Source organism: Mesocricetus auratus, unplaced genomic scaffold (genome assembly GCF_017639785.1).
Source record: "Mesocricetus auratus isolate SY011 unplaced genomic scaffold, BCM_Maur_2.0 Super-Scaffold_100028, whole genome shotgun sequence".
Classification (NCBI taxonomy): Eukaryota; Metazoa; Chordata; class Mammalia; order Rodentia; family Cricetidae; genus Mesocricetus; species Mesocricetus auratus.
The window spans coordinates 18,810,750-18,834,429 of NW_024429209.1; the positions used below are offsets into that span (position 1 = coordinate 18,810,750).

General features: G+C 51.7%; 2 protein-coding genes across 3 annotated transcripts in view; one reads left to right on the forward strand and one right to left on the reverse strand.

The window, feature by feature from the left end:
• The window catches only part of Rtf2 (replication termination factor 2), a 41,010-nt gene extending 17,631 nt beyond the window's left edge, over nt 1-23,379 (forward strand). The window contains exons 6-9 of one of the 2 annotated variants that reach the window (XM_021229754.2): nt 15,754-15,867; nt 19,245-19,299; nt 19,390-19,485; nt 22,053-23,379. In XM_021229754.2, coding sequence (XP_021085413.1) covers nt 15,754-15,867; nt 19,245-19,299; nt 19,390-19,485; nt 22,053-22,225 — 438 coding nt within the window. In that variant the 3' untranslated portion in view covers nt 22,226-23,379. Of the gene's footprint in view, nt 1-15,753; nt 15,868-19,244; nt 19,300-19,389; nt 19,486-22,049 lie in introns of both variants that reach the window. The other variant, XM_005074465.4, reaches the window with a different exon arrangement.
• Nucleotides 3,022-11,385, reverse strand: LOC106021496 (beta-1,3-galactosyl-O-glycosyl-glycoprotein beta-1,6-N-acetylglucosaminyltransferase 7). Its single transcript, XM_013116599.3, is given in 5 exon segments — nt 3,022-4,012; nt 5,580-5,675; nt 6,554-6,845; nt 6,847-7,580; nt 11,211-11,385. Coding segments are annotated over 4 exon segments (1,290 nt in total). The 5' UTR covers nt 7,525-7,580; nt 11,211-11,385; the 3' UTR covers nt 3,022-3,788.
• Nucleotides 23,380-23,680: the final 301 nt, after the last annotated feature.

A 23,680-nucleotide genomic window follows, 5' to 3' on the forward strand; every position in this document is an offset into this window, starting at 1 on the left:
GGAGAGTTCCTCCAGACTGTTGTAGCCCGTCCAGAGGAAAGTGTGGTGACTTGGCACTTGTCATGGTCCTGCCCAAGCCTTTCTTTGAGTTCCCATGGTGTTTGTTTGCGTGGCATTTAGTGTCATGTTTTAGATAGAGGCCATGCGTGACGACGTTCAGTGAGTGTGGCTGTGCTCAGGCTTGTCACAGATTGCTCCTCTGATGGCGGCTTTTCGTGAGCAGTTGTCATGGCAGCTCCTTCCTAGCCCTTTATGTGGGGAGGACATCCTGAAGGAAAAGACCCCCGAAGTCCTGCTCTTGGGGATCTTCACCCTCCAGGGAGACCCTCGCAGAAGTGACTGCATCACTGCGACGTGCTTAGAAGGGAGGACACAGGCTAAGAAAGACAGAGAGAGACAGAGACAGAGAGAGTTAGTTGATGGAGCAGTGGGCAGCGGAGGCGTCTTGAAGCTCTGGATTCAGAGCTAAAGGGCAAAAGGTGCCAGCAGAGCTTGGGCGGGAGCCGAGTGCAGCAGCAGAAGTGGTGGGGACGCTGCTGATTCGGGGGGCGGTAGGTGTGGCCGGGGAAAGGACAGGAGGTGTATGAGGAGTTACCTCACACAGGGCTGGGGTGGCCACCGAAGTGTTCGTGGATTTTAGTCTAAGACGGCAGAAAGCCAGCTTGAAGTGGGTCCAGATGTCCTTGGGATTAAAGTACACATTCCACAAAAGAAGTTCCTCAAAAGAGCCCTGAGTGACTCCTCTGCAGCACTCCTGAAGCAGACAGGGATGAAGCCAGGGGTGCTGACTGTGGCTGACTCATGCACAAATGTTACATTAGGCTGTCTTTTTAAAAGTATTCCTTGGGAGTTAACTGCGTAATGCAGCTGGTGGCGTGTAGGAGTCTCCGGTTGGTGGTGATTCAGGTGCTGTGAGGGAAGTGAGATCTGAATGCCAGGGTCCAGAGAAGGCATGCCATGTGCTTCCAGCTTGGACTTCAAGGGCGGGGTGGCCCCAGTTTAATCTGCAAGACTGTAGAGGTAGAGCATCACAGAGCACTGCACAGGCACGATACACGGCATGGCGGGAATCTCATTCATCCCCTCCCATCCTCCTCTGCCTAGTGCTGCAGAACCCGACTGCTGAGACCCGGCTCTTCATAAAGAATAGAATTCACTCGCGTTCTAGAGGCTCAGAAGCCCAGGCAAGGTGCCAGTGCCCCGCAAGGGCACAGTATTGCGTGTCTTAATGTGGGGGGGTGTTAACCTGGGTGTGTGCATGACGGTGAGGGGGGGGGGGGGGTGGAGCGACATGGGCAAGCGTGGGTCCAAATGTCCACGAGTATCAGATATCAGCACAGGTCCTTTCTGGCTGCCAGGAGTCCGCTGTCTGGAGCGCCCCTTCCCCTCAGTGCTTCTCAGCCAGCATCTCTCCTTCACTGACACTCTCAGATCCTCTGTCTGAAGCATGGTTATGCTCCAGTGTGGGGTAAGGAACACATACCCGTGACATTAGTATTAGTTACTTCATTTGACTCTGATTCAGACGTCTGCCACCAGGCCCTGCCTGCCAGCACTGACATATTGGGACCTGATTTTCCAAGCCAGGAAACTTGAGGAACGCATCCCTGTGGCGTCAGTGTGGAGAGCCTGGCACAGATCATTTTGGTCTGGGAAAATAGCATCTCTCTGGGCCCGAGTCCAGTATGTAAAGTGAAGGGATCGTAAGGACTCAGACTCTTCCCTTTGAGATCCAGACATTCTAAACAAGAAGATTTTAAGTAAGACAAGAAATAGAGGTGTATCAGGGATCAAACTCCAAGTGTGAAGTTGCTCCAGTTTGGTAAGGAGTACATTGATTGGTAGAAGGTTGGCTGGCCATGGGAACCTTCCTTAGGTCCCAGCGGAGAATCCCGGCTGGGCAGTGTCTTCCCACCCACCCTTCCTTGACTTGTTGGGAAGGAGAGCGAGCGTCTCTGTGGGAAGGTTTTATGGATCAGACCTGCAAATTGTACCTGGAGCGTCTCACACTCCGCTGGTCAGAACCCAGCCGCATGACCACCCCTCACTTCAAGGAGCCTGGGCAAAGGACCTTGCTGGGTGTACAGAAGACTGCATGTGCCAGCCCTTTCTGCAGGAATCTGTGCGGTGAGAGCTGGCACAGCGTCCTCGGTGACAGGTGTAGTGATGAGTGAAGGGAGATAAAGCCACAAGGTCAAGACTGTGAGTTTAGGCACTGTCTAAAATGTGTAAATCACTAACCTAAGGACAAGGGCTTCCGTGGCAGGAAGGCAGCTTGGTCTCTGCTCGTCAGCCTGGGGCTGCCCTGAGACTTGTCTTTTTGTCTCCACAAGTGGCTGTGACGCACACACACTGTACGCAGTAATGCTAAAATAATTCCTACACTCATGGCTGCAACTCACTTTGGAGTTACTTATGCAATTGCATTACCTTGGTGTGCACTTTGCCTTCAGAGAACAGCACCCAGAGAGGGTTATCCCATAACCAGATGACTAGCCAGAATAGCAGTTGTATTCCTATTGGATGCTTCATGTCTCATAATAAGAAACACATTGCTACGTAAGAGGTCATGGATGTCTTAACATTTTCAGTGTACAGTAAGGAAAAATGTTTGCCTAAGCAGACTGCTTTAACCTTACATATTTTGCTTAAAGTTGATTTGTGGTATCTACCTTTAAGATGTCCTCACTCTGCCCAGCTTTCCAGGTCACATCACTGGGTGTGACCTCATCTCTGTGTGAGGAGCCTCAGGGGACTGGGGTCCTGGCGTTTGGTCTTTACGGTGTGTGTTAGTTTCCTTTCTGGGACTCCTGCTTTAAAGTGCGTCCAGACTGGAGAGAAGGCTCGGGTTAAATGCACCGGTTGTTCTTGCAGAGGACCTGAGTTCAGTTCCCTGCACCACATGCTGTCTGGCAACCATTTGCTGTGTAACTCCACTTCCTGGAGAGCCAGCACCTGCTGACTTCCGTGGACATGTTGTACACGTACATACATGCAGACTAAACATGCATACACATAAAATAGTTGAGCGTGTCAGTCTTTATGCCACCAAGGACATTGTTAGAGAAAGAATATATATAAAAGTTTCCCATAACCATGACAGCAGAAGAGTCGGGCACTGGGGGAAGGACCTGCATCTGTGACTCAGGGTGCTGGGAACTAACTGACCTGAAGACTAATTAAAAATCAGGAGGGACCCCCTCCTCCTGCATCTCTCCACACTCTCCTGTGCAGAAGCCCCTGTGGTGCGGCTTTGGTTAGTGCCGTTGTGAGCTGTCGTCCACCATGGCAGGAAGAACGAGCAGACCAAGACTACACAAGCTGCATGCAGCCCTTTTAAGCCGCTTCCCTCTGTGGGATAATTCAGGAATTCATTTTACCCAGAGAAGGAGGGCTCCCCCACCACCACTGGATATTTCTCTATAATTTTCTAGAACAGAATTGTGCTGTTCTTAGCCCACAGCGATAGCTCTAGAGAAGCATGGTTTCCTGTGGGTGGGCTTTGTTCTGTGTCCATGCCTCGTGCACAGGCTCTCCAGGCCCTCAGAACAAGACCCACTGGTTTGGATTCTTTGGGCAGAGAAAGTCAGCCTTCAGCAACTGCTCACCGAGGCGCTCAGCCTTCCAGGTGTTGGTCTGCACTTCCCAGCCGCAGCCTCGGGCGTTTCCTCTGGTCACTTCCTGCCTGTGCTCAGTAGTGGAGTCTGGCCAGGAGCCTGTTTCTGCGTTCATTTTTGAACTAATTCGCATCCAGGAATTGAAACAGTGACGCTAACAAAAAGTGTCCCTTAGTGGAGGGGTTGGCTGTGGAAGTGACTTTCCTGGGGAAGTTGCCAGTGTGGCTCTGCGGGGACCTGAGCCTGCTGCAGGGCTTTGAGTCTGTGCCACCGCTCTAGGCATGACACCACCAGGGGGTCTGTGGACGGCTCAAACGTGGCAAACAAAGCCGGCGATTGGATGAGCCAAGGCAGGTCTCCCAGATCGTAGACACAGGTGTCTTGGGCACCGTGGCCTGCAGAAAGAGACAAATTTAACTGCTCATTTCCCCACCAGTTCAATCCAGTATGAGGAAGTGGGGCACACTTAAGAGTCAGCCGGAGAGCTCCAGTGCAAAGTTCAGAAGCAGCAGCATCCCCCGACTGTGGGCTGCTCTAAGCTCGGAATTTGAATTTATAATGAAGGGAATTTCACCTTTGGTCTGGTATTTGGGGAACATTCTAAATGGCAAGAGCCACTAAATAGTGCTGCTGAACTAAGCATGGAGGCTCCTGCCTGTAAATTGCAACACTTAGGCAGCTGAGGCAGGAGGATTGCCATGAGTTGGGACTAATGAGCCCTGGACCCAATTCCTATTTTATTTGCTTACACTTGTAGCAAGGTTTACTCAGAACCAATAAAGTGAGAGTTGATGATTGTCTATGAGCGGCCCACAGCCAAGGAGAAGCCTGGAAGGACATGGAATCAGAATCTGAAAGCTGTGCAGAAAGTGGCCTCTCACACCTGTAATTGCAGCACTTGAGAGGCTGAGGCAGGAGGATTGCCATGAGTTTAAAAGGCCAGCCTAGCTGCATAGCACAACCGTGTTTCCAAAGAAAAAGATGAACAAGGGTCTAATGGTGTAGCTCAGTAGGATGCGTGTGTACGCGCGTTCGAGAGAGAGATGCTGTTTTAGCTGTCACTGTAGCTCCCTACTGAACTGCATTGTCTGCCTTAAAAACAAAACAAAAATGTTCTAACCACACGTGACGGGATATTCCTTTAAGCCCAGGAGGTAGAGACAGGCAGATCTCTGAGCTCCTGGCTAGCCTGGCCTACATAGTGAGAGTCTGTCTCCCTACCCCACCCTACCCTCTGAGCAACACTTGCCCGGTGCTCTGCCCTGGCACTGGCAGGACAGCTGTTACTCCTCTCTTAGCTGTGCTGGCATCAGAGTTGACATCACCCCACCCTACAGCCTGTTTATTTTAGGTCAGTCTTTTAAATAGATGGGGAATCGGGAAACTTGGCTTATTTTGCATGTCTGGTTTACCTCGTACCCAAGTGCAGTTTAGTGGGATGATGTCTTTGTGTGGAACTGGTGCTGTGGTTAGGAAGCTGCTTGCAGACAAATGGCAGCTCCCAAAAGGGATGCTGCTCTGTGCTTCAACCCCGCTACAGTCAGCCTGTGTGGCCTGCACCCCCCATCCCCGCCCCCGCCCCCGTGGACTCCGCAGCATTGTCTCCTCACCCATTGGCATTGTGCGGTGAAACGATGACTCCCTCAGAGCTGTCCCAGGGTGACGGAGCTGGACCTTACCCTCCAAGATGGCCACAGCTTCCCACGCCCCAAGTGTTTGCCCCAGACTGGTTTGCCATCAGCCAGGTCCCTCCAGATGTTTTATGGGACCATGATCTCTCTGTGACTCAAACCTCTGGGACACCAGAGAGAGGGAGAAGCTACCAGAGCAAACCGGAAAGGCACCTTTGCAGCGAGATCTGCTGCTTGGGTGCTCTGTGCCCTGCGTGAGGCAGACATGGTGGCGCCCATCTTTAATCCCAGCACTCCCCACGCAGAGGCAGGCTGCTGTCTGATTCTTTACCTGTACACCCCTTGTGGCCGTCTCCTTCCTCCGTTCTCCGTTTGGTGGCTCGAATATTTCCTTCCCATGCAGCATCCAGTGTGGCACCCGGAGCATCTGAGGGGGAGACAGAATCAGGGCGCCCTGCAGAGTGCAGCTGTGGCTGTTGTGATGCCAGCTCTGCCCTGCCATTGCCCTTCCTGAGACGAGGTCACTGGGAGCAAAGCCTGTGAAGTGCCCATCAGTGTCCACCCCGCCCTGCGCTGCACCTTCCAAAACTCACTGGGTGTGTGTAGAGTGCCCTCAGGACCACGTCTCCCTCCAGCAGCCTGGAACAGGGCTTGCAGTGAGTTTGAGAGGTCATAGAATGGTCCTTGTTTACCAAGAGTATTACCTGTTGGTGGACATTGGCGACCAGGCTTGAAGCAGCACTCTTACAGGAACCAGCCAGTCTTTCTCAAGATGACTTGATAAGCCCACTTAAAGGGTGGCACCACAGTTCCCTTAGAAGTGGTGGGCTTGCCACAGACATTAGTTTTCGTATTTGGGGGTGTTTTTGTTTGTTTTTCTATTTTCTAGTCAGGAACTCACTCTGTACCCCAGGCTGTATTGTACAGCAGCCCCCCTGCCTCAGCCTCCCAAGAACCGTGACTGACAGATGTGAGCCCTTAGTGCACTGCTAGGCTGTAGTGACTGACGATCCAATAACATTACCAAGTGAATGAAAAAAATGCACATTTTTCCAAGCATTTATGCCCAGGCTCTCCCAAAGGTTCTATTGGAGGAGACACAGAATGAGCCTAAGGTGTCTATGTTGGGTGGGAACATGACAAGACTGTCTCCCTAACTCCACATCCCTAGAACCAGAGGCCACCACGTTCTCCAGGTGGCAGGCCTTCTGAGATGCAGGCCCTGTACGAAGCCACAGCAGGAAAGAGCCCGCCCCCCCCCCTGTTTCTTCCCCAGGCGGCACCCACACTGCCAAGTGATCCTACCTTTCAGTCGGTTCAGGGTCACCCAGTAGTGGTGCTCTGGGCTGTGGACATCTTTGGACCACTGCAGCATGTCTTTTGCACGGGGATCAGTCAAGACAAACCCTACAAACTTTCTCGTAAGTGCATAATAAGAGCTTCCAGAGTAAACTGTTAGGTTATGGGGTGGTTTTTGTTTGAACCTTGTACTTGGAGTTATGTAGGTATTTTCTTCAGGACTGGGCTCAGGGGGGCTCTGACCTGTCTTGGGTTTAGTGTTTGGGGGTGGGATCACCACAGGAGTGATGTTTTTTTCCCTTCCACTTGGTTCTGATGTAGTGGATGATTTCTTTGTTGGTTTTGATTGGGAATTCCTGTCCGTAGAGATTCATGACGTAGCGCCACTCCAGTGCGGAGTGGACGAGGTCTCTCAGGCAGTTAATCTCTGCCTGCAGCCTCTTAGGGCCATCATGAACCGCCTTCTGTGTCTTTGATGAAATAAACACGTTTTCAAAACAGGTGACGAAGGTATGCATGGCACTCTTAAACTTCTTTGGGGCCGTTTCATCAACGTGGACACAGTAGACATTCTGAGGTGTGTAAATTGCTCTGAGAAGCCGCACGAACATGGCCAGTTCTTTATGAGCGCTTATGACATACGCCAAAGGGAAGTTCCCCTCTTCTGCAGACAGGGGTCTGGTTATGAAATGCAGCTCCCGGGTCATCCTGGAACAGTTTCGGGGTGTGTGCAAATGAGCCAGTATTTCAGAATTGTGAGGGTGTTTGCAGAATTGTGCGATTTGGGGGGCTGCCTTTTTCCCTTCTAATAAAGCTGAGCACAGTTCATCCGGGTAGAAGCCACATTCCACCACAGCCAGGTGGGTGGGCTCCTCCTCAGCCTCTTCGGGACCTGGGTTCCGTAAGTAAAGAAAGATGAAGGTGCAGATCACTCCACACGCCACAAGTCCCGCCCTTGTGGTCCGGAGCTGGCTCATGCTTCCGGCTCTCAGTGTCTCCTCACCACCATAACTTGAAATGGTTCCTTAGCTTCCTGAAGGAACGGCAGAGGACATTTAGAGAGTTGGATAGCCTACAGACGCACGCGCATACACACACACACATACTACACACCATATACACACATCACACACTACATACCATGCACACACACCACACACCATACACACAAACATACACACTACTTACGGTAACCTACACACACACACACACACACACACACTACACACCATATACACACATCACACACTACACGCCATGCACACACACCACACACCATACACACAAACATACACACTACTTACGGTAACCTACACACACACACACACACACACACACTACACACCATATACACACATCACACACTACACGCCATGCACACACACACACACCGCCCAACCCTCCTGACGCACATTAACACCACTCAGGCTGTGGATACTGCTGCTCAGTTGGTAGAGGGTCTGCCTGGCATGCACGAGACCCTGGGCTCCATCCCCAGCCCTCCATGAGCCAGGCCAGGTGTGGTGTTGCAAGTCTGTTCCCTCTGCACTGGGAGCAGGGGCAGGAAGAGCAGACGTTGCAGGTCATCCTTGGCTGCACGTCGAGTTCAAACAATCAGTGGATGGCTACATAGGTCGATGGACAGATGGGAAAATGCCGTTTGAATAGTTCCTGCTTTATTGGGTTCTTTCTTTCAGTCTTTTTGAGAGGGGTTTGCTATGTTGTCCAAGCTGGCCTTGAACTCAGGGATTTAAGCAGTCCCCCTGCCTCGGGCTCCCAAGTTACCGACCTGCAGGTGCATGCAGCACACTGGATGTAATCGACTGTGTTTATGGGTATGCTCTCTGAAACTGTCACCAGGTCAGGGCAACTTTGACCCCTGAGTTCCCTCATGCCCCCGGAAACCCATCTGTCTTTCTAGCCCATCCTGCAGCAGCCCTTTCCGCGGTTCTGTAATGTGATGTAACAGGAGTCTCGGTGAGCGGTGGCTTTTCCTAGTGAGGATAGGAATCTGAGAGTCAGCCTCCTCGTGGCAGCCTTGTTAGTTCTTCTATCTGAGCGATCCTCCTATGGTTGTTCGCATCTGTGTTCAGCTGTTGATGGACTCTTAAGGCTTTCAACTTGTCATTATTACAAAGATGCTGTAAGCATGGTGCACAAGGGTTTGTGTGGACAGACGCTTGGGTCTGTCTCAGGTGGATGTGGGGTAGTGAAATGGCCATCTCACGCGTTGTCAGGTCAGGACAGCAGCAGGTAGGAGAGTTCCCTACATTGCACGTTGCCGGCACTCCATTTCCATGGTAACCATCCTAATTGGCTTGCAAGGGGCAATTCCCCTGGCTTCACTGTGTGTCCCTGATGACTGTCACTGCTGAGCACACACTCATGAGTTACTCTCCTGTATTTATGTCTTTTCCCGTTCCATCTAGTCTGAATCTTAACGTAAATGATTTGAAGGATAACTTGAAAGAGAGTTTGTGGTTACAAAACTAAGCCTGTTGAAACAAGGTGGGTAACAATGCCAACATGGTGACCTGTCTGGAACCACAGTGGGCGCTTGAGAGCTGTAGCTGGCAGTACTGAGCGCATTAATGGAGGACTGCTGCACACCGTGTCTGTCCTGCTCCTCCTGCGTGCCTTTAGAGAGGAAAGCTGTCCAGGCCGAATGTCAGGGTCTTGCTGTTTGTGAATCCTGGTTTGTGAGTGCCACGAAAGCCATGCTCTCACTCACGGCAAATGGACTCACACAGCTCTTCTCCATGGCTGTGACTTGGGGGCAGACAGCAGTGTTGAGCTACTCTTGGGTTCTCAGGTTTCTGAGCCTTGAGCGCTATCGGTTGTGAGCATTCAAATACCACATTGTTATTGTAGTTTCTTACTGCCTAACACGCTTTGACATACAAAGCGGCCGCTGCCCTGGGAGTTGGGTCGCAGATTCAGTCAACATTTGTTGACTGCCACAAGCCTCAAACCTTAGGGTGTCCTTAGCAAGAGTTTATAAAGCACGCACTTCATACGCATGGCACTCTGGTGACTCTTCTTCACGTCTGGTCCCCAAAATAACCAGCACCAGCCCCAGCATAGAAATCCACCAGGAAGGAGGCCCTTGCTGAAGGAGACGCAGGGCAAGCCTCTCAACACTCAGATTCTTTGTTTTGTCATTTTAGGCTTTCACTTATTTTTCAGTTTGGTTTGATTTTTTGAGTCATAATCTCACCATGTAACCCTGACTGTCCTGGAACTCACTGTGTAGATCAGTCTGGCCTCAGACTCACAGAGATCTATGCTGGGATTGAGGGCGTGTCACCACACCCAGTAAAGTGTGGGGATCTTAACAAGGTACACAGTGCACCATGGCTTGGTGAGCCCCTCCCGGTGTCATAGCTTTTGCCTGGAAGAAGGGATGGCCCGGGGTCCTTCAGCGTACTCCTAGCCTAAGTGGTTTTCTGCTCGTTATAGGTGAAGGAGCGCAGGCTAGGTTTTCCTGTCCTCCTTCCCCCGTCCTCAGCCCAGCTGACACTGGGGTGTGACTGTCATTGTTCAGATGCACTGCCCAGCCAGCCGCTCTTGCAGCACAAGCCTGTCCTCCGTTTCTGTGTAGCGGTCTGTCCGCGTGCTGCGCCGTCCTCCTTTGAAGTCCCTTATTGTCACTCGTGCTCCCTGTTTCATGTCTCACACTGAGAGCCTGGAGCTCAGCCTGAAGGCTGAGGAGGCACTGGGAGCCAAGCTAGCTGAACCACAAGACCTCCTCAGTCCCTTCTCCTCCGTGGACTGGGGTGCTTGCCAGCCTGGTGCTTAGTTAGCCTCAGACCCGGGGTGACAGAGTTCCCTCAGAGCTGCTTTCTGGGCATGGTGACTCAGGTCCCTGTGGCAGAGCAGAGCAGACTCTCCTCTGTCTTCTTTGTCATCCCTGGGCTCAGGACAGTGTCCACAGCACCCTGAACGTCAGTTTTTTTAAACAGCTAGTCACATGGTGTTAGTTGGGTTGATTTGAACCCACAAGCTATCCAACCGTCCAATAAGATGGTTGTTGAGTTCACAATGTGCTCATGCCTAAGCCCTGTGTACCGGTTCAGCCATGTGTCTGCAGAGGCGTGTTCTTGTTGGGGTGTCCTCTCAGAACAAGCCTAGCTACCAGTTCATTTTCAGTTCTGCCACCAATAAGAAACTGAGACTTTGGCCATGGCCTCCAGGGGGACTTAACTAGGTCAGGGTTAATGCATGGTGGCTCTTTAACACCTGATGCTTGCTGTGGAAATAGTCCACCGTGGTTTTCTTTGGCTTACAGCCAGAAACCATGGGGCTGTTTTGAGGGGAAGTGATGCCGCCTGACGTCCATCACTGAGAGTGAGTTTGCGGTCATGGGCGGCCGAGAAAGCCCTGCTGCCTCAGAGCTTACACCTGCTTGCCCTGCTGCCTCAGAGCTTACACCTGCTTGCCCTGCTGCCTCAGAGCTTACACCTGCTTGCCCTGCTGCCTCAGAGCTTACACCTGCTTGCCCTGCTGCCTCAGAGCTTACACCTGTTTGCCCTGCTCCCTCAGAACTTACACCTGCTTGCCCTGCTGCCTCAGAGCTTACACCTGCTCGCCCTGCTCCCTCAGAACTTACACCTGCTTGCCCTGCTGCCCGTGGCCCTCCCCACACTGTCAGGGACACACTCACCAGACGCGGTTCCTGTTTCCAGACGGAACCTGGGCAGCTGCTGGCTCAGCCACCTCCGCTCCGACTGACTGCGATGGCTGTGGCTCCTGCTTCTCAGAGTTGCCTGGCAGGCTGGGCTGCCTTTGCGTCCCTAGGGACTTGTGTTCTTGTTGACTCTGACACGCTGGTAGAAAAGATAGCTGCTGTGTCTGATCCCTGAGAATTATCCAGGACTGTACACCTGCCTGGAGGCGGGGAGGCCGTCATAAAAAGCAATACAAGGTACTGGCAGAGCCTCAGCCCAAATGAGAGTGTGCAGCCTCTGTACTAGAGAGCAGCGGCCCTCGCTCTGAGCATCACACTTGACGCCGGAGCGATCGTTCAACCCACGGGTGCAGGAAGCTAAAATGCTCTTCAAAGCCAGGCGTGATAGCACATGCTTTAATCCCAGCATTCTGACTGAGGCAGGCAGACCTCTGAGTTCCCAGTTAGCCTAGTCTACATAGTGAACTCTAGGCCAGCCAAGGCTGCATAGTGAGACCCTATCTCAAAAACAAAACAACAAAATATTCTCTTTAAAACAGGAGGCTAATTTTTCTGAGACTTGTCTGTATTTAGGTTTACCATGGATAGATCTAGTTTTTCACATTCATTCATTAACTTATTATTATTGGGGGGCGTGTACACACGGGCCACTGAGCACGAGTGGAAGTCAGAGCACAGCATGCAGAGGTCGGTTCTCCTCCCACGGTGGGGTTGCAGGGATTGTGGGGTTGCAGGGATTGTGGGGTTGCAGGGATTGTGGGGTTCCAGGGATTGTGGGGTCCCAGGGACTGTGGGGTTCCAGGGACTGTGGGGTTGCAGGGATTGTGCTCAGGCCATGGGGCTTGGCCGCAAGTGTCCTTACCTGCTGAGCCCTCTCACTGCCTGACCTGTTTCCAGGAGAGAAGTGGCAGGGATCAGGTCACACGGCATGCATACCTGGGGGTGTGACTCGGTGGTCGTGTTCATCTGGTTTGCATCAGGCGTGGGGTTCCACCAGCCTCAGAACAGAGCAGAAGGGAGATTTGTCCCCACCTGTGTTCCCAGATTCCTAAGACAGATGGCAGGGTGGGTGGTGGAGCGACCCTGAGGCACAAGTGTTTGGTGTCACAGCTGCTGTAGAAAGAGGTCTTGGTAGGGCAGCTAGCAGTGTCTCCGTGAACTTGAGGCCGTTGAGGAGGAAGGACGGCTCGTGCCCGTGTGGAAGCCTCAGATTCCATCGTTGAGACTCCACGTCGTATAGCAGGGATCTTGAAAGAGCAGCCAGACATGGTGCACATGACCTAAGGTGGAGGCTAGCCCGAGCTTGGTAGTTCTCACCTTATCATTCCAGCACTTGGAAGGCTGAGGCAGGAGAATTACTGTGAGTTCCAGGCCAGCTTAAATTGTGTAGTTCTCACCTAACCTGGGCTAGATGAGAGCCTGTCTCAGGATGAAAGGAAAGGAGGAAAAAAGGTGTGAATGACAAAATGTGGACCAGTCCCCAGGAACCATCTCTGCATCAGCCACGCCCCCCTTGCCACCAAAGTTGTCCCTAGATCGCCCTCCCTAGGGAAGAGCTGGCCGCTGCTTTGACTGGCTGTTAACTCGGTTTGTCTTACTTGACCCTTACGAGGAATCGTTCCCCCTCATCTGAAGGTCATGTGACCAGAGTGGTCATGTGGTCATATGGCCTGGAGGAGACCTACGTATCTTGAGGGACAGTCCTACTTAGTTTAGGGCCAAGCAGCTAATGTCACTGAGTGTTAATGGTCTTTTGATTTTTTTTTTAAGAAGGAGAGGGTGCTTCATTTTGTTTTTTATTTTGAGGCAGTTTTTGCTGTGTCTATATTGGCCTGAAACTCTCCTAATGGCCCAGACTGGCCATGAACTCATGGTGGTTCTGCCTCTGTCTCCTTAGCACTGGGATTATAGGCTTAAGAGAGCTCATTTTCTAGAAAAAGGTTTATTACTCATGCGAGTGTGAGCCTGCCTGAGTTTATGTGTACAGTTTGCATGCCGGCGCCTACAAGGTCAGAAGAGAGTACCAGATCCCCTGCAATCGGAGTCACAGGTGATGCGCCACCATGTGGGTGCTGGGGACTGAACCTGGGTCTTTAGCAGGAACAGTGAGCGCCCTTAACCACCAAACTGTTTCTCCACCCACATCCCTAACAGTCGGTGTGTGTGTTCAGAATCTGGCCGCGGCCATGATCTGTCCAAAGGGTGTTGCTGCCAGCCCTATAGAAGAACGAGCAGGGGTTCAGGGATGGGCGAGGAAGGTCACCCCGAGTTCTCAGGAGGATAGCCACAAATTTGAGACGAAGCCTGGTCCACACAGAGTTCAAGGCTAGACAGACCTACTCAGTGAGACCGTTTCAGAGAGGAAAACCACACAGGTTTTAAGGCTCGGCCTTACAGTTCTGGGCTCCTTTTCTCCACACACATCCTGAATGCAGAGTGGTCAGCAGAGCGGAGCCCCAACCCCTGGTGGTGACATTCACTCCTGCTCGATTCTGGGATCTGGTGGTCGAGATACTAAGTCACCTGTGCTGACTGGGTTATGTCACCCTGACCCAAGCCTAGAGTCACCCCAGAGGAGGATACCTCAGTTGAGAAGATGTCTCTGTAAGACCGGAGGCAAGGTGGTGTCCCCTCTGGGCAGGTGGTCCTGGATGTAGAAGAAAGGTTGGGTGTCTTCCCTGTCTGCAGGGTCCTGCCCTAACGTCCCTGGGGTGGAGTGGGACCTGAGTGTTGTAAGGGAATAACCCCTTTGCTCACAAGTTGCTCTGGGCCGTGTTGTTTACCCTGCAATAGAAACTCTAAGGCATGGCGGTCTTATTCCTTGACTTCAAATTCCATCCTGAATTTGAGTTCAGTCTTTTTTTACTCGACAAGTTTTTGTGCCAGGCTTGTCTATTGTAAACTACTTTGGCAGCCTCTCGTCTGGTGTTAAAAACAAAAATGAGAAGCAGGGAAGTGGGGTGCCTCTGGAAAGAAACTGGCTGAAATCCCAGCAGGAGGCGTGGTCCTCCTGCGCTCTGCGCTGCCCTCAGGAGGGTTGTTTACGCCAGAGTGTGCCTCCATGCCTCTTCTCCATGCCTCTTGGGCCTTCCTTCCCACCTCACTCAGTTCCAGAAACATCCCTCTCCATCCCCTTCCAAGGAAAAGCCCCCCTCCCCCATGGAGACATTCTCTACCCAAGTATCCCCTGGCCCAGGACTTCCCATGGGGCCACCTGCCCAGAGCTGTTCCTCTCCAGCTCCCTGCCTGTCACTGTGGCTGAGAACAGCCCTCCACTTGGGTGGGTACCTCCCTCCCTCAGGTCCCGGAGGGTGCCAAGCTCAGGGCTCTGTGAGTCAAAGCAACCAGTCCTCAGGGAAACCCTGTGAAGGGACAGACCCCAGCCTGAAAGGTGGATTTGAAGTGAGGCACTCTGCAGTCCTGGTGGGATGCAGGAGCCTGAGGCCGGCACTCTCACCTCTGTCCTGTGTGCTGGGAAGTGACGGAGGCCTTGGGCGATGTCAAAGGACAGGACCCTGTTTACTAGCTTTATTACACAAGATGACAATGACATCTCTTCCCAGATGTGACAGCCAGAGTGCCTCTAGACTGTGGTGTTCCTGGGGAACAGAGCAGCCACCAGAGGGTCTCTGCCCTGGGATTAGACCCCCACCCTCGAGGAGGCCTGAGGGACGTGGAGACACTGGAGAAGCCTGGACTCACGTAGGGGAGCCTTGCTCTCTGATGCTGCCCGTCTTCCTGGCATGTGCCCGTGCCTAGGGCCTCATTCACAGGAGACTGGTGTGGGGCCTCTGTGAGGGGCCAGCTTGCTTGGTTACAGTTCTGTGAATGTGGGCATGCGTGCAACTGGCAGCGCTGAGTGTGGACACTAACAAGTGTGTTCCTGCCTCCGGGACACCATTGGGATACTGACACGGCTCCGTCTTGTCCAGAGTCAACCCTGTGTCATTTTAGAGGCTGTCCTGGAATTCGCTCTGTAGACCAGGCTGGCCTCGAACTCACAGAGATCTGCCTGCCTCTGCCTGCCAAGTCCTGGGATTAAGAGTTAACCCTTATACTTGGAATTTTCTGGAAAGACTGTGGAAGTTAGCAGACACCTGTACTCTCGACTAGAGCCCATAGCCAAGGCGTGCTGCTGGTACACAGCAGTGTGGTGGGGAAGGGTGAGTGGGTTCACAGCGACCACCACCCCCAACAACACAGCGCAGCGACCGCAAGTGTTCCCATGCCCAGGCCGTTACGGATGCCCAGCAGGGACCAGTGTGTGAGTCAGATGCCATGAACCACCCTGTCACTGACCTGTGTTGGTACCCTGGGGGGCAGGGGGGAGAGCCAGGCTATGCTGCTCTCGGCCGGCACGTGGACCTCCCAGGCCAGGGCCGAGAGCAGCTGAGCTGACCTGAGATGCTGGCAGAGATGCAGCCAGAGCCTAGCAAGGGCTGAAGACCAGCCCCGAGTGAAGAGCAGCGTCCTCCGTTCCTCCCCTCTCGTGGTAACTGACCTTCCTTTTGCCCTCCAGTGTGGGGCTGCCTTCCAGGAGGATGACATCATTGTGCTCAACGGCACCAAGGAGGACGTGGAGTTGCTGAAGAGGAGGATGGAAGAGAGGCGGCTTCGGGCCAAGCTGGAGAAGGTAATGGGGGTGAGGGAGCTTCCAGGGCCGTGCAAGCTACTCTGCTGCAGGGGAGTGTTGTGTGGCTGTCTTGCCTGAAGCCCTAGATTCCCCAGTACAGGAAAAGAAATAAAACTCATACTCCATTTTCATAACTGTAAAGACAAGAGTGGAAGTCACCATCATCCCAGCAAATCTGAAGGTCCCACATCCTCAGCCACCTGCAGTGTGGTCCAGCAGGCTTGGGGGAGTAGGTGCTCAATTTTTTTAAGTTGGCATACAAAGCAGTGGTATTCACTGGGGCTCATGTGACCATCAGCCTTCTAAGCCTCACAGCAGAGACGCAGGATCACCTGTAGGTCATGTGACTCTGTCTTTCTCCTATGGCTAAAATACACAAGCAAAGCTCTGAAGCCCCTTCCATCACTGCAGCCCTGTGCCCGAGGAGACAATGGCAGCCCCAGATGACCCACGCGTGACCGTACTTCAGGGTTGTGAGGCTCAGAACCCTGCTGGTCACACATGGAATCTAGACTCGGAAGAAGCCAAATCCACTCCCATTTCCTCCTTTACCGTCTTAGAAAATGGAGCATGTGGTGTTCCGTAACACTAGGAATTGTGGGCAACTCTGAATTAGATGCCACAGGAACACTCTGTGGAACTGTTTACAAGATGGTAACAGCATTCCTCAGAAATACTGGAGGTCACTGGGTCATTTAAGCTGTGTATGGAGGTTAGAAAATGCAAACATCTGTATGTGTGTCATGTGTCTGTGTGTGTGTGTGTGTATGTAAATTCTAAATTACTAATTTTTTTAATTTAGTAAATTACTTTTTTCTAAATTACTCTGCACTTAGCATCATAAGAGCATAGAAAAGCCTGGAGTGTCTTCTTAATAAGAGACAGCAACCAAAGGGCATGCTTGCTCATGTTTGCTGTCCTTGGTCAGGTTTTGGTTTTTTGTTGTTGTTTTTACGCAAAGAGGGGCATTGTGTGTTACGAGCAGCAGCTAGGGCGCTGCTCGGAGCCCGGAGTTCTCCCTGAGTGACTGTCGCATCACCGGCTCCCTGCCAAGTCCTGCAGGACCCTGTGGGACTAGATCCCCTCTGCAGCCTCCTCAGCAGAGGCTTGGAATGTGCTTAGATACTGCTACCAAGATACAAAATATTTCCCAAATATCCTTACCTGCAGGCAGCGCTTAGTGCCTCTGCATGCCTCCAGCCTTGAAACTGCTCAGCTGTAATGGAGGGCTAAGAACTGGGTGTCTGCCTGTTTCGTGTGGTTGGGATATGTGGACACTTAGTGTGTGCTCACACTCGGAAGCAGGAGCACAGTGTCCGATGACTCCCTCCGTCACTCTCTGCTCTGTTTCCTTGAGACAGCATGTCTCACTAAGCCAGAAGGCCACCATTTCTGCTTGCCAGTGCTGGCTCACAGCCACGCACAGCTTTCTGCGGTGGGTGCTCCTGCACTGAGACACCTCCTTCACAGATCTGCATGTGTGCATTCCATGTGGGAAACAGTTTCTTAGCTTAAATTACATTGTGTGTGTGTCACACATTGAAAGCCACCACCAAAAGAGATCTTTTGTTCAGTGCTTGTAAGAGATGAGGGCCTTCCAAAATCATTATTTTGTTTCTCAGACTTGCTGGTCTTAAATGCATTATTCTCTTTTCTCCACCTCCCCATGCTAAGACCAGGTGTGCTGCCTGGCTGGGCTGTGTCTCTTTGGTGCCCCTTTTTGGGGTTTTATGGCAATGACATTTTAAAGAAAGTTGTGAACAGTCCTTTTGATCATTTGTGCAATTGAATGTAATTTCAGAACAGTCCGCCTTTTGGGGACTGACCAGTAACTATCATACTGATCCAACACCTACAAATCTAAGGAGAGTAATCTGTAGAGTTTAAATCACCCACCATTCCTCAGGTGTGCCCCCAAACCTCATAAACAAACATCACAGTTTGACAGCTTGGAAACTGAGTTCAGAGTGAATGAGAGTGAGTCTGTGTATGTTTGTGCGTGTAGAGTTTGTTACTGTTTAACTGCTGTTTTGCGTACGATGGTCACTGGAAGTATTGATCTTGTGTGTGTGGTGTGTGTATGTGTATGGTGTGTGTATGTGTGCGTGGGGGGTGTGATGTGAGTGTGTGGTATGTGTGTGTGGTGTGTGTGTGAGTGTGTGAGTATGGGTGTGGTGGGGGTGTGAGTGTGTGGTGTGTGGGTGTGTAAGTGTGGTGTGAGTGTGGGTGTGAGTGTGTGGTATGAGTGTGTGGTGTGAGTGTGTGGTGTGTGTGTGGGTGTGGTGTGAGTGTGGTGTGGGTGTGGTGTGAGTGTGTGTGTGTGGTGTGTGTGTGAGTGTAGGTGTGGGGGGTGCTATTGGGGATGAGACCCAGGCCCTCATGGTGCTCTGTCCCTGAGCAGCATTCCCACCTCTGACATTGACTCCTCATTGAAATGGTTGTCTTCATTGAAAAGCTTTGAGAGTATGGAGCTAAAACTGATGAGCAGGCAGGCCTTCTGGGCCTCATAGCTGCTTGCCTGCAGACAGGTCCTCCTCAGAGAGATGTGTCATGCTGTCAGAGAGGACCCTGGGCCCTCAGCAGGTTTACTGCTGCTGTGGTTGCTCGATGTGAGCATATGCACTGTATTAGTTACTTCTCTATCATTGTGCTCAAACACCGTGACCAAAGGCAACTTACAGAAGGAAGAGTTTATTGTGGCTCACAGTTCCAGAGGGGGAGTCCTGTAGACAGTTTCTGTCCCACCTGGTCCCGCAGCCCTTTGGTCCCAAATAAACACACAGAGGCTTATATTAATTATAAACCGTTTGGCTGATGGCTCAGGCTTCCTATTGGCTAGCTCTTTTTTTATTATTAATCCATTTATTTCTATTAATCTGTGTATCTCCACATGGTCTTGGCCTACTAGAGAATGCCCAGACTTCTTACCTTCCTGCATCTTTCTCAAGACTCACTCTCTGTATTCTCCATCCCAGAATTCCAGTCTGATAGCCCCACCTATACTTCCTGACTGGCCACATCCTGCCTGTCCATTGGCCAAAACAACTCTATTCATCAGCCAATAAAAGAAACATATATTCACAGCACACAGAAGGACACCCCCATCAGAGTCCATCGTAGCTGGGAGGCTTCGCAGCAAGCTGCAGGCATGTTAGCAATGCAAGAAGCTGAGAGCTCACACCTCCAGTCACACTCAAGAAGCAGAGTGAACTAGAAGTGAAGCTGTCCGCCCTCAAAGCCCACCCCCCTCGTGTGTCCCCACTTACTGAGGTTCCAAAAACCCCAGACTGCACCACCCATGAGTGACCAGGGGTTCCATACCTGAGCCTTCGGGGGACATTCTCATTGAGGCCAACACAACCTCCTTCTTCTTACAGAAATCAAAGAAACCCAAGACAGCTGAGTGTGTTTCAAAGGCGGGCGTCACAGACGGTAAGATGACAAGAGGCTGTGTCCTAAGTCACCAGGCCCTTGCTCTGCTTTGGCTCAAGGTATGTTTTGCTGACTGTGTGTCTCTTACAGACTCTGCAGGGCCATCAAAAGTGAAGGCTGGCAGGCCTGAAGAGGCAGAGCCTGATCCTAAAGAGAAGAAAAGCACCTTGGCTTCCAGGGGCACAGGTGAGACTTGCTGGCCAGCAAAGAACGGGGGAAGCTGGAAAGTCAGAGCAGAGGGCTGAGAAAGCATAGGCTCACATTCCAGCCTGGAGCCCTGATGGCCCATAAGATTCTGGACATAAATCCCGCTTCTGTCTTACTGCCCGGCAAGCTTATGGTGCCGGAGCAGGCAGCCACATGGAGACATACTATGTGTGGGGGCGAGGTTGTAGGCGCCCAGAACCTTCCTATGCTCCCCTCATTTCTAGACTCCCATCTTAGAAATGTCCTTTCTCTATGCCTGCTCTTGAAACTCAGTGTCTTTACCTCAAAGAAAATAGCATTTGTTGCCGGGCATTGGTGGCGCACGCCTTTAATCCCAGCACTCAGGAGGCAGAGACAGGCGGATCTTTGTGAGTTCGAGACCAGCCTGGTCTACAGAGTGAGTTCCAGGACAGCCTCCAAAACAATACAGAGAAACACTGTCTCGAAAAACCAAAAAAAAAAAAAAAAAAAAGAAAAGAAAAGAAAATAGCATTTGCAACAGGCCAGTGGCAGAGGCAGGGCCAGCCATAGTGCCAGGCCAGCCTGAGCTGTGTACTTAGACTCCATCTCAGGGAGAAAAAAGCAGGGGCAGGTATTGCGATAACCGATGTTATAGGAGATACAATATATTTATTTACCAGAGAGAGAGAGTCACACAAGCTAGGAGTTAGAAGCATGGCTGGCTTCCAAGAGAAAGAGAGGGTCCTTTTCCTTTCATATCCTTTTATATCTACCTGTGCTAATTTACTTGTCCCTGCCCTCATGGGCGGATAGCTTTGTCCTACAGGCAGGAAAGTTGGCTCGGCAGTTACGAGCCAGTGCTGTTCTCGAGGACGACCAGACTTCTTTTCCTAATACCCATATCTAACAGTCCACAACCGTTCATAACTCCATCTCCAGATCTGACACCCTCCTCACCCTCCTCTGAACACACACACACACAGAGAGAGAGAGAGAGAGAGACAGAAAGAGACAGAGAGAGAGAGACAGAGAGAGAGAGACAGAGAGAGAGAGACAGAGAGAGAGAGAGAGAGAGAGAGAGAAAAGAAAACCAAATAATGTCTGTGGACGGACATTTCTTTCCCACCCACCAGTCCCAAATAACCAGCCTGGAATCTGCCAATAGCTCAGATTTGTTACTAGCGAACTCTTACATTAAAATTATTTCTTATCTGTGTTTTGCCACGTGACTTGGTACCTTTCCTCAGTACAACATGCCCATCTTGCTTCCTCTGCCTCTGCTGGTGACTCCGGCCTCTGCCCCCTCCTTCCCACAGTCTCAGTTTGGTTCTCCCTAATTTTATTCTATTTAGCGACTGTCCAGTCACCTTCCTCACTGAACCAACCACAGCAACATATATTCACACAGTGTGTAGGAATATTCCACACATGTCTGGTGGCACAGGCCTGTCATTCCAGCTTCAGGAGCTGAAGCAGGAAGATCAAAAGTTTGAGGCCAGTCTGAACAACTTAGTAAAATCCTATATCAAAATAAGACATAGAAAAGGAGCTGGGGCTGTAGCTTAGTGATAGAGAACCCGGTTAGCGTGTATGAGGTCCTGGGATCATTGCCCAGCACTGAAAGAAAAACAACTAAGACCACAATTACTTTACAAGAATTAAACACGGGTTTGTCAGTAAGAGAAAGTGAGATTGTGTTCTGTCCCACGTAAACACTGGCCAGTGGCTCCCATCCTGGCCTCCCATCAGGACAGGCCACTGAGGCTTCTGGACTCTCTTTGTCCTTGTACACTGTCAACATGAGAGGACCAGTTCCTCAGCCTGAGTGCTAAGAAGCCGAGCACAGCTTGGCGCCAGCACACAGTGTTCGACAAGGCAGTAAGTGGTTAGGGCTCAGTCTAGCTTCTAGGAGACACTATTGGGAGTCTGGGGCCAGCCATGGTAGCACATGCCTACTTGGGAGGCAGAGTCAGGAGAATCATCCCAGTTTCAAGACCAAACTGGTCTACATAGTTAAGTTCTGGGTCATCCAGAGCTACATAGTGAAGCTCCGTCTCAAATAATTAGTTTGATTTAATTAATATATCATGGGCAGGGAATGTAGCGCAGTTGGTAGAACACTTGCAGAGTGTGCACAAAGCTCTGAGTTGTCACCAGCACGGTATAAAGTGGTATGACAGCACATTCTCATAATCCCAGCCCTCAGGAGATGGAGGCCATGGGATCGGGATTCAAGACCTGTCTTAGTTTCATATTGAGTTTGAAGATGGCCTGGGCTGCCCACCCCCACTTCAGCTTCTTTCTAAATAGCAGCAAAATGCTGGGAGCTGGGAGAAAAGGCATGCATGACTTGGTCCCTTTAAAAATTCATCATTTGGCTGGGCGGTGATGACGCACGCCTTTAATCCCAGCACTAAGGAAGCAGAAGCAGGCGGATCCCTGTGAAATAGAGGCCAGCCTGGTCTACAGTGTGAGTTCCAGGACTACACAGAGAAACCCTGTCTCAAAAAACAGAAACAAAAAATCTGACATTGGGCGTGATTTGTAGTTCCAGCTTTACAGATTTTGTCTTTGTTTTCCAGCAGCTAGTGGGGGTGCTGGGAAAGCCGGGAAGGCCCCATGTGCGGCCCTGAAGCGGTCCATCGCAGACAGCGAGGAGTCGGAAACGTACAAGTCCATCTTCACGAGCCACAGCTCCGCCAAGCGCTCCAAGGAGGAGTCTGCCCACTGGGTCACCCACACGTCCTACTGCTTCTGAAGCAGGAGCACCGCCCTCCCTGCAGGGCTCCTCCCCTGTGGCCTCCGGTGCCAGCTTGCCCACTGCTATAAAGCTCTCCTCTGCAATCTTTGACCTGCGTGGTCACTTGTTGTGAGGTGTGGGTCCAGGGAGGAGGTGGCAGCTTGCCACGTGGCGGGCAGCCTTTCCCACGCGCTGTGCCTCTTGCTTAGCCTGGTGACTCCGCTGCTTTCACTTAGGCAGCAGAAGGACGCCGGGTTCCTCACTACACCGTCGGCTCATTTTCTAAAATTGTGATGGGTCAAGGAAACAGACACTGGGCTTAGGGACAGACTTCCAGCTGTCAGCCCTTACTCCTGGTGGGGTTCTTGTCTGACACAGGGACATCAGAGAGGAATCAGACCCTGACTGATATAAAATAAAGCCCCTTTCTCTCATCTCTTCCTCCTCTCTCTTCCTCTTACATCTTGGTAAGAAAACGGCAGCCATCAAGGTGACGGGCGGACAGGAACGATGCCTTCTCCATCTTCACAGCTATAATAGAACCTGTGTGAGATAGTTCGTGGGAACAGGGTAGAGCTGCATAAAGCCCTGCTCCTGGGCTGGGCAGATGGCTCGCTCAGTGGACGAAGCACTCACCATGCACACTTGCAGACCAGAGTTTGGACCCCCAGAATCGTAGGCGAGGTGAGCACAGTGGCCCTAGCCCTTGTATGGCAGAGATGGAATCCCCAGGCAAGGTGCTTAGGAGCTTAGAGTTCCGGGAGGACCTGTCTAAGTAACTAGAATAGAGTACAACTGAGAAGCTGCCCAGTGTCAACCTCAGGCCTCCACTCGTGCCTCCAAGAGTGCAACACAGACACCCTAGAGTCCCTGCTCCCAAGCCAAGCATGGTGGCAGTGTCTAATCAAAGCCCTCAGGCTGAGGCAGGGAAATCGCTGAGGTGTCAAAGCTGTCCTGGGTTACATGGGAAGAGCTTGCCTTAGGAAACAACCCAGAGACAAGCAGCTACCCACCTGCCCTAGGTTCTCTGCTTGCACTAGAGGCTTCTGGGGCCGTGTTAGCAGGTGTGTAGACGTGGGCAAGTGTGACAAGCTGTGAGATGAGTATTGTCAGAGAGAACCTGGGATGTGTGACCTGTGTGCTTAGAAACGAAAATAAAGACTGTAGAGATATTTGCGAGTTCTTTGGTTTTGTTTTTGAGACGGGGTTAGGCATGGCTGCCTCACACTCAAGATCTTCCCGTCTCAGCCTCCCAAGTGCTGGAGCTCCGGGGTGTGTGAGTTTTCAATGAACCAGCTCTGAGGATGTGGCTCGTGAGCTAGAGGGCCTGCTTGGGATACACAAAGCCCTTGGCTCCATCCCCAGCACTACATACTCTAAGTGTGACAGGCGCCTGTTGTCCCAGCATTTGGGAGGCGGGAGCAGATGGACAGGACGTTCGAGACTGCTGGGCAGTGGTGCTGCACGCCTTTA